Source organism: Marmota flaviventris, chromosome 6 (assembly GCF_047511675.1).
Source record: "Marmota flaviventris isolate mMarFla1 chromosome 6, mMarFla1.hap1, whole genome shotgun sequence".
NCBI classification, from domain to species: domain Eukaryota; kingdom Metazoa; phylum Chordata; class Mammalia; order Rodentia; family Sciuridae; genus Marmota; species Marmota flaviventris.
The window spans coordinates 111,116,604-111,127,726 of NC_092503.1; the positions used below are offsets into that span (position 1 = coordinate 111,116,604).

An 11,123-nucleotide genomic window follows, 5' to 3' on the forward strand; every position below is an offset into this window, starting at 1 on the left:
AGAGTAGGGGTGAGACAAGAGCAGCCATGGGCTAGTAAGTGCTGTAGCTAATTGAGTGTGGGGCTCATTACACTGTTTTAACTACTCTGTTCATGTTAGAATTTTTCATAATAAAAAAATTTAAAATGAATGCAAAATTCCTAAAAGCAAATGTGTGAGTTCATAATGTTACTTTAAAAAAAAAAAAAAAAAGAAAGGAGAAGAAGAAAAAGCCTTTTTGTATAAGGGATTGAATTCAGGGGCACTTGACATTGAGCCACATCCCCAGCCCTATTTTGTATTTCATTTAGAGACAGGGTTTCACTGAGTTGCTTAGTGCCTTGCTTTTGCGGAGGCTGGCTTTGAACTCGTGATCTCCTGCCTCATTCTCCCAAGCCGCTGGTATGTACCACCACACCTGGTAAAAAAAGATTCTCTTTATGGTAAAATCTCAGTCAATAAATGTAGATAGGGTAGAACAATTTAAAAAAAAAATCACCATTTTTGAAACCATCAATTATAATATTTATTGAAGGCCATCAAAGTTGACATAAGGAGGGCATGGTGGCACTGCTTAGCTGCTTGGGAGGCTGGGGCAGGAGAATAGCAAATTCAGTGCCAGACTAATCAATTTAGTGAGATCTTGTCTTAAAATAAAAAATCAAAAGGGCTAGGGCACCCCTGAGTTCAATCCCCAGTACCAGGAAAAAAAAGATGTCTCAGATCCCTGGGACATAAGACACATGATAGTCACTTGGTTTCAAAGCACAATCCTAGAGATCATTTCTTCACAAAAGGAGCAAGTACCTTGAGGAGAAACTGGGCAAGGCATCACCATTATTCAGCATTACCAATAATGGGACAAACTGACATTATGTGTCTTGCCCAAGCTATTATGCCAGAGGGGCTTTAATGAGGAGGAAACAATTAGAAAACTCCCTATTGAGGGCTACTCTACACTATTGATGGGGCTGTTATACACTAAAGAGAGGTGACAACTAAATGAAACCAGTGTTCTCTGATTGGATTCTATAGTGCAAAACTGGCATAGACAACATTACTGGCTCAAATCAAAGAAATCTAATATAAACTACTAATGACTCTATGTAAGTGGGCTCACTGTATTGTTCCAAATTCCCAAGTGTTTGAAAGTTTTCCCATTACAAAGATAGGGAGGAGACTTAGGTTCATACCCCAAGAAACTGGTTACACTGGTTGTCTGCAAGTAACTGGGTGGCTGGGTAGGCACTTTTCTGTACCATGCGATTTTTAGAATCAAGTTAATATATATTATTAATATTGAAAACAAATAATAATTACATGTAAAAACTTGGCCCTAATATTAGCCTTTTATAGTATTAAAACTTGCTGAATTCAATTTCCTCAAAGAGATAAACACCAAAGGTCTCTGATAATGGTACTTTAGTTCATTGCCATACTTACAATTCATACAAAAATTTACACACAAATTATAAAGTAAGAGTCCCTATTGGTGTTTCAGATGCTGTGGGGGTTGTGATCTACATACTACTCTTCCAATTCATGCCACCTCCAAGGCTATCATCCCTTTCATCAATACACCTGTTCCCCAAAAGTGACAGTGGGAGCACACTTGAATTAATACCACTGGCCTAGTTTCTGGTACTTTTTTGGCATTAAAAAGTCACAAAAAATTACTTTGAAGCTGCCTGTGTAGATTTCTTATTAGCTTTGAACAACTGAAACTTTTTTGAGTATGAGATTTTCCCCCTTTGAAGCATTATTATCTGGCCAAAAAAAAAAAGAGGGGGGGAGGACCATACTGTAGCTGATTAGTATAATTAATCATAATAACAATAAAGCAGATCAATACATACTGATAGAAAATGATACTCAAGTGAGCGAAAATATCTATGGTATATTACAGATTATATTTTATATATATATATATATATATATATATATATATATATATATATTTCCCCCCCCCCCCAATGTCCTCTGTACAACAAAAGCAGAGGCTATGTCTGGGAAAATAGAAATAACCTAAAAACAGGAGACTTCAGGAAGAAACTGTGGGACTGGAGGGAAGACCTGCTTTTTTTCTGAACTATTTAGCAACTGTTTTACATTTTTACCAACTGCATGGTTTACTTATTTTTAAGAAATGCACCAGGCATGGTTGCTCATGCCTGTAATCCCAGGGGCTTTGGAGGCTGAGGCAGGATGATCACGAGTTCAAAGCCAGCCTCAGCAACAGCAAGGTGCTAAGCAACTCAGTGAGACCCTATCTCTAAAGAAAATATAAAATAGGACTGGGGATGTGGCTCAGTGGGTTGAGTGCCCCTGAATTCCTGGTACCAAAATAAATAAATAAATAAATTTGATAAATGCTGTCTGGGAATCATTTTCTCTGTGAGGGATAAGTTTTTAAAATTAGAAGGAAATTTAGCTAACTTATATCCTGCCACAGGACATTGCAGTTAAGGTTTTGTATACTTTCTCCTAATCAAGTTCTGAGTGTTTCTTAAGTAAGAGTGTTTTCAGTTTTCCAGTTCACTACATTGTCTCTCCTCATCAATTTTCTTATTTGCTTTTTGTGGAACTAGGGATTGAGCCCAGAGGCACTCTTCCACTGAGCCACATCCTCAGCCTTTTTTATTTTGAAATAGGGTTTCACTAAATTGCCAAGCTAGCTTCAAACTTGCCATCCTCCTGCCTCAGTCTCCCCATTCTCTGGGATTAAAGTGTGTACCACCACACCTGGCTTTCTTCACCATTTTTCTAAAAGAGTAAACCATTTTTAAAAATATTTTACAATTACATGTGCATTTATCACCAAAAATTATTTGTAAACCTGTACCCAAATTTATTTGGAAACCTGTTAAATGGCTACATAGTATTTTATCATTTCAAATCATTCCCTTATTATTGGACATACGGGATTTTTAGAAAACTTTCTGCAATTTAAGAGTATCTATGTTATGCTTCATTTTGAATAAGAAAGAAGGGGAAATAAAAAATATGTATGTATCTGCTTATGTGTGTGAAAACAGGAAGAAAAGTGAATTCGGGGGAGGGTGCAAAGTGACAGGGAAGGCAGGCATGGTGGATGTTAAGGTTTAGGTCTGAAATGCCCTCTAAGGACTCATGAGTTGACAGTTTGGTCCCTAATGCAGCAATAATCAGAGGTGAGGGTCTCGGGATGTGACTGAATCACGAGGGATCTGACCTCATTAGTGGACTAATCCATAGATCATTTCCATGGTCTCATAGCTGATGGCATTACTGGGAGATGGTGTAAACCGTAAAAAATGGGGTCTAGTGGAGGAAATAGGTTACTGGGGGCATGCCCAGGAAGAAGGACAGTTCTTGTCCCTAGCCCCTTCATCTTTCTGCTTCCCAGCTACCCTGAGGTGAGCAGCTTTGCTCTGCCAAGTTCTTTCACTGGAATCTTTTCTGCCTTGCCTCAGGCCTAGAAACTACAAATAGAATCAGCTGACTATGGACTCAGGTGTCAGAGACTTTGAGTCAAAATAAATCTTTCTTCCTCTACGATGACTTTTCTCCCAAAGGCAAAAAGCTAACTAACATAGGGGAGGAGGGAGTTCAGTCCAGGTCTATGTTCTGTGCAGCCCCAACTGTGCCGCCATGCTAATGGCTGATGTGTTCCAAGGAATTAAGTAGCCAGGTGTGGTGGGACACTCCTGTAAACCCATTATTCCAGAGGCTGAGGAAGGAAGATTGAAAATTCAAGGTCAGCCTATGCAACTTAGTGAGACTTTGTCTAAAAAAAAAAAAGAGAAAAAAAAATATGCTGGAAATGTAGCTCAGTGGTACAGCACTTTGCCTAGCACATGGTGCAAGGCCCTGGGTTCAATTCCCAGTACCAAAAAAAAAACAAAAAAACAAACCAAAACAAAACAAAAAACTCCAAAACAATGAACCCAAATAACTTTGAATACAGTATTTTCACTATAAATTCTTAAGCTAAAGACAGCACTATGAAACAATATTGAAGTCTAATTAGTAGATCTATATTCATAATGATGAAAAACATGGATTAACAATTCTAGGGGCTGGGGTTGTGGCTCAGTGGTAGGAATGCTTGCTTAGCAAGTGTGAGGCCCTGGGTTTGACTCTTAGCACCACATACAAAATAAATAAATAAAATAAAGTTATAAAAGATATATATTTTTTTAAAAAATAACAATTCTAAAACTACTTACTACAATTCTAGGATTGAGCAAACAAATATATTGTGGACCTGTCTTTATTGCTTTTAGAAAAGGAAGCTACGAGTACAGAAAAGAAAGAGGCTTGAGTGAATCCAGTAGTTGTAGGATATAATTAGAAGTATCAACATAAACTCATAGCTAATAATTATACATTGATAAATACATATGAATATTGAGTATTGCATATGTACAAATAAACGTATTTACCAGTTGAGATGACCTCAGTAGCTTTGAACTTAGAGTGCTCAGACCTTGCTTTCTAAATATTATTCTCCAGAAGGAGGAGTAAATCTCCTTATAGAAATTGTTGATTCTAGGAAAGGGTCACAGAATTTAAAAGATGAATATGGAACATCTTTTTCTTTTTTTTAATTTTTTATTTTGAGACAGGGTCTTGCTAAGTTGCTAAGGCTGGTCTCAAATTTGCAATCCTCCTGCCTCAGCTTTCCAAGTCGTTGGGATTGCAGGCAAGTACCACCATGCCCAGATAACAGGGAACATTTTGTTTTGCCAGAAATCAAAGTAAGTGCTCAAAGCACCACAGAAACATGTCAGAAAGATCAGCAGCCAATTTGGAGGGGTTCCCATTGGCCAAATTTGGGTTGATTTGAGCCTCAAAATAAATGATTACAACAGTTTATAACTCACTGAGTAAAATCATGAGTAAGAATCTATGTGCTCAACTAATATAAACAAACAAACATGTAAAGGGAAGAGAAGGAAAAATCTCTTCCTTAGAGTAGAATAGTGATGATATTAACTCTGCCTATCCAAAAGCAAGGTACATCTTTCCATCTTCTAAGGTCTTCTTTGATTTCTTTCTTTAGGGTTCTGTAGTTTTCATTGTATAGATCTTTCACCTCTTTCATTAAGTTGATTCCTAAGTATTTTTTTTTTTTTTTTGAGCTATTGCAAATGGGGTAGTTTTCCTCATTTCCCTCTCAGAGGATTTTTCACTGTATACAGAAATGCCTTTGATTTATGGGTGTTGATTTTATATCCTGCTACTTTGCTGAATTCATTTACTAGTTCTAGAAGTTTTCTGGTGGAGCTTTTTAATTCTGATCAAAATCCCAATGGCATTCCTCATAGAAATAGAAAAAGCAATCATGAAATTCATCTGGAAAAATAAGAGACCCAGAATAGCTAAACCAATCCATAGCAAGAAGAGTGAAGCGGTGGCATCACTATGCCAGACCTTAAACTATACTACAGAGCAATAGTAACAAAAACAGCATGGTATTGGCACCAAAACAGACTGGTAGATGGATGATACAGAATAGAGGACACAGAGACTAACCTACAAAATTATAATTATCTTATATTAGATAAAGGTGACAAAAACATGCATTGGAGAAAAGATAGCCTTCAACAAATGGTGCTAGAAAAACTGGAAATCCATATGCAACAAAATGAAATTAAACCCCTATCTTTCACCATGCACAAAACTCAACTCAAAGTGGATCGAGAACCTAGGAATTAAACCAGAGATTCTGCGTCTGATAGAAGAAAAAGTAGGCTCTAATCTTTATCCTGTGGGATTAGGCCCCAACTTCCTTAATAAGACTCCTATAGCACAAGAATTAAAACCAAGAATCAATAAATGGGATGGATTCAAAGTATAAAGTTTCTTCTCAGCAAAAGAAACAATCTGTGAGGTGAATAGACAGCCTACATCTTGGGAGCAAATTTTTACCCCTCACACATCAGATACAGCACTAATCTCTAGGGTATATAAAGAACTCAAAAAGCTAAGCACCAAAAAAACAAATAATCCAGTTAATAAATGGGCCAAGGACCTGAACAGACACTTCTCAGAAGAGGATATACAATCAATCAAGAAATATATGAAAAAATGATCATCATCTCTAGCAATTAGGGAAATGCAAATCAAAACTACTCTAAGATACCATCTCACTCCAGTCAGAATGGCAGCTATTATGAAGACAAACAATAATATGTGTTGGCAAGGATGAGGGGGAAAAGGCATACTCATACATTGCTGGTGGGACTGCAAATTGGTGAAGCCAATATGGAAAGCAGTATGGAGATTCCTTGGAAACTGGGAATGGAACCACCATTTGACCCAGCTATCCCTCTCCTCGCACTATACTCAAAGGACTTAAAACCAGCATATTACAGGGACACAGCCACATCAACGTTTATAGCAGCACTATTGGGAACTATTGGGATTGGCTAACTTCACTTATCATTATCTTCTCCAATGCCATCCATTTACCTGCAAATGCCATGATTTTATTCTCTTTTACTGCTGAATAATATCCATTCATTATATATAAAATTCTTGAAATTTCTGAATGTGGAAGAGAAAGGCAGTGGAAATGGAGAACTGAGGAGGGTAGAAGTGGGGTATAGAAAAGGGCCTCCTAGCTGGGAAGGAGAGGAGCTGGAAATACAGAATATACTCCAAATGAGTGGGAACCGAAAGCAGAGGAGTAAAAGGGTCAGTTAATGACAATGAAGGACTGAAGCTGATGATCAGTCCCTTTTAAGAAACTTAATCCTTGTGTGGTGTCACCAATTACCATAGTAATTTACCTGCACAATGGCATGGTAAGAGCAGGCTCAGGTACCTGGTCAAATAAGAATGCCCAGATTCTCTCCCTCTAAGTGCTTCCCTCTAGTGTGAGGCCACTGTTGAGTCCTACTGAATCCCTGAGCCTTTCTGGTTGGCATCCAAGAAGCAGCTAAAACATTCCACCTAGTTCACTGTCAAAGACTGAGTGGCCTGCTATGTGATATATATAAATAATCTAAAATAATCTTTCTTCTTAAATGCCCATAATGCATTTCATCAAGTACGTACAAATATAAATACTGGCCCCTGCTGAGTACTTGCTATCTGCCAAGACTATGCAAATGGTTTGTGGGGATTATCTCATTGAATCCTGCCAATAACACCATGGGATGGTAATGTGGTTATATGCCCATTTCACTGAAGAAGAAAGTTAATTAACTGGCTCCACATCAGAAAATCTAGATTCAGATGCCAGAGTCTGTCTCCAGAAACTCTAAACCAAAATGTTATGCTGGATAAAATATTTTAATCATGAAGATAAAACACAATTGATCATAAACCGAGCATTTTAAGTTAACAAATTGGGAGCCTAAGATAAAAATTATATTTGAGTATGCATTCTATTCTTCCATTCTATAATCTGTCAGACATTTATTTGAAGGAAAAAAAAAAAGCATTACCTGACAGAAGAACTGTTGCTGGGTTCCTGTTCCAGGTGTGTTACTGAAGGTGCTGGTAGATTTGGAAGAAGAAACTGGAAGACGATGAGACACGCTGACTGGTATTGGAGTCCTGTTTGGCTGGGTCAGCGGGTCTCCCGTAAAGTTTGATCCTGATGCACCAGATTGAACCACAGACCCAAGGCTAGGATGGGCAGTGTTGCCTGAACTAACAGCAGGGAACCGACTAGGTCCTGACATGCTTGTTGCAGAGGGCATGGTAGTGAAGCCTGGTCTTCCTTGGGAAACGCTGCTCTGCCCAGGTGACAGGTGTAATACAGTTGGTGACGCTTGCTGCAAGGGCATCTGCCCACCAACAATCTGAGGAGAGGCATGATTGACTATTACTGGACTTCCAGAGGTGGCGAATGTTTGCCCCGACACTAACTGGACGGCAGTATTCTGGTTGTTTATCATCTGTCCAGAATATGGTTGGTTGGTCCTGAGCATGTTGGAAGAATTCCTATTCAACATGACATGCTCCGAGGCCACTTGGCCAGAAATGAGTTGAGAAGGTTGAGTCTGAAGAAGTTGCCCATTAATGGTCTGGACATGGTGTACCGAGTTGGAACTGACGGAAAGGCTTGTAGGTATGAGGAACTGACTTTGGGGTGTATGAGGCTGGCCCATGGGGGAATGAATAACGATACTACCCCCAGTGCTGCTCACTGCCTGTGAGGTGACGGGCTTTCTTGTGTTCTGTTGGTTGACAATGTTCACAGACATGTGTGGACCAACTACTGAGCCCTGGGGTGAGCTTGCAGAGGCAAAAGAGATCCCTTGTTGTACGTGATGCTGCTGAATTCCCAAATTGTTCACATTGTATGTATTTTGCTGACCCATCTGGATAGGCTTTGGCTGTATATTAATTGGGACTTTATTTGAGTTTGGTGCAAGACCCCTTTGTATGATGATGTTATGCACAGGTAAAGATGTTTGAAAATTTGTGCTGTTAAATGGAACGGTAACGGGCTGTGCTACTGGACTGGAACTGGAGTTACCAAACAAAGAGTTGCCATTAGGAGTCTGTCTATGAACCAGAAGCCCTCCACTCACATTTGATGGGGCTTGCTGTCCGCTGCCCTTTAATATAATTTGAGATCCATCTAGATTATTAATAGTCATCATGGAAGGTTGATTACCAAATGACCCAATTAATTGTATTTGACCAGAACCACTAATCTGACTGCTATTTGACAAATGCTGGCTGGGAACACTGATCCCCACGTGTTGCATAAAGCCATGTTGCACACCTACTGTATTGCTAGCAAATGATGCACCAACAGGCACGTGAGTCACCCCTATAGGCTGCAGCGTCTGACCTGAGTAATTAGAAACATTAGAAGCCTGAGTAAAGGATGCTGATGAAGAAGGATGAAGCTGAGCTTGTGCAAACTGTTGGCTTGAACCTATACTGGCATCTAAATATGCCTCTTCTGCCAATGTCTGTTCAGTGATATTAGCCTCCTGCAAGGATTTCTGAAGAATGTCAAAAGGTTGGTCCTCACTGAGATCAGGAAGAGGAGAAGACTCAAGTTCATCTTCAAGAAACTGAAGGCTACTTGAAAGTGGCAGTCCATCACTGGGCCCTTCTCCAAGCTGGTTGCTTACACCTTTGAGGGATGATTTAGGATCAGCATTCTGAAAAAATAAGAAGGTATTATATGGCATATCCAGCCTTTGAAAGAAATGCACAAAAATTAATCTCACTTTTGAATACAAATAAAGCATAACAATCTATTTTTCAGGTACAAGTCTTTAAACTACTCACTTTGTTTTCTAAACACTGTAAGTCTATACTTTCATTGCTCTGGTAAATTATTTTGTAGGGAACAGATAAATAACATGAGTGCTGAATAATACCTGTAGTTCAGCTCCATGATTTTGAGATACTGACATAGACTTTAGTTATTTTTATTTTTATTTTTTTGGAGCTGGGGATAGAACCCAGGCCTTGTGCATGCTAAGTACATGCTCTACCACTGAGCTACACTCCAAGCACCTAAGATTTTATTTTTTTAAAGTGGCTTCCAGGGGCTGGGGTGTGGCTCAGTGGTAGAGCGTTTATCTAGCATGTGTGAGGCACTAGGTTCGATTCTCAGCACCACATATAAATAAAGTGGCTTCCAGTCCAAGGGAGTGGGACTCAAATCTAGAGTTGTTATGTATTAGGAGACAGTTTTTCCTTCTAGTCCTTTGTACCCCAGAAGTCCAAGTGAAGGATGTTATTCTACAAGGGGTCTACAAGGTGTGCCAGCAAGAACAGTCCAGATAAAACAAGGTTCTAACAAAATGAGTGAATGGTCATTGATTTTTTTTTTCCCTCCTTGGTGGTACTGATGATTGAACCCAGAGGCATTCTTCTACTGAACTGCATCCCTGACACTTTTTAAATTTTTGTTGAGATAGGTTTGCAAAGGCTATCCTCAAACTTGTGATCCTTCTACCTTAGCCTCCTGAGCAGCTGGGATTACAGGTGTGCACCATACCTAGCCATTTAATTTCTTCAAAGTAATCAACATATTAACATGTTTTTAAAACCACTAATGTTTTTAACAACATTTCTTTAAATTAACAACAACAACAAAAAAAAACCTAAAAAAAAAAAAGAAAACTCCACTTAAGTGTTCTTTTTAAAAGTAAAACATTTTATTGGGGCTGGAGTTGTGGCTCAGTGGTAGAGCACTTGCCTAGCATGTGTGAGGCCCTGGGTTCGATTCTCAGCACCGCATTTAAATAAATGACTAAAGATCCATCAACATCTAAAAAATATATATTTAAAAAAAAGTAAAACATTTTATTTAAGTAAAACATTTACTAAGCTCACTTGTAGGTTAGTTTCTGTCCTCAAGGAGCTATTAGGAAATAGGCATTTCAACTAGAGATAATAGCACATGGTAAGAAGAGAACTGAACACAGTGATAAATAAGACACACTCCACTGTCTAGTAGTCTTTTATGGAACATGCCAAATATTGTAAAAGGAAATAATAAAGAAGCAACAGCCATTTAAAATAAAGTGAAGACAATATGGGTATACACACTACTGAACCGTACACTTGAAAATAGTTTTTTTTTTTTTTTTTTGGTACCAGGGATTGAACCCAGAGGTACTTAACCACTGAGCCACATCTCCAGCCAATTTTTTTTTTTTAATTTTAATTAGAGACAGGGTCTTGCTGAGTTGCTTAGGACCTCACTAAGTTGCTAAGGCAAGCTTTGAACTTACAATCTTCCTGCCTCAGCCTTCCGAGCCACTGGGATTACAGGTACATGCCTTTGTACCCGGCAAGATGTTTTTGTTTTGCTTTTTATAGTGCTGGGGATCGAACCTAGGGCCTCATGTATGTTAGGCAAGTGCTCTTCAACTAAGCTATGTCATGCCTAGCACCAAGATGACAAATTCTGTTGTATGTATTTACTACAATTAGAGAGAGAGAGAGAGATTGAAAAAGAAAGGGGGGAGGTAAAGAGAAAAGTTAAAAACAGAGTATTCAAGAATGAGTATGCCAATTTGCCTTAAACTAAGGTGGTGTTAGGTGCTAAATTATGAGAAGACCTAGATAGAAAAGCTGACTGATTCATTTCACATCCAATTAACAATTGAAATAGGACTAACATATCCACCAGGTCAGGTGGACATCATCTTTGGACTTGGAGAATCATTTGA

The 11,123-nt window shown here is 38.7% G+C and overlaps 1 protein-coding gene across 6 annotated transcripts in view; it reads right to left on the reverse strand.

The window, feature by feature from the left end:
• Bicral (BICRA like chromatin remodeling complex associated protein) overlaps nucleotides 1–11,123 on the reverse strand; it is a 106,654-nt gene that overhangs the window by 29,444 nt on the left and 66,087 nt on the right. For all 6 annotated transcript variants that reach the window (XM_071613381.1, XM_071613376.1, XM_071613380.1 and 3 more), the window contains one exon: nucleotides 7,416–9,095. In XM_071613381.1, the coding sequence (XP_071469482.1) occupies nucleotides 7,416–9,095 (1,680 nt within the window). The remainder of the gene's footprint in view (nucleotides 1–7,415; nucleotides 9,096–11,123) is intronic.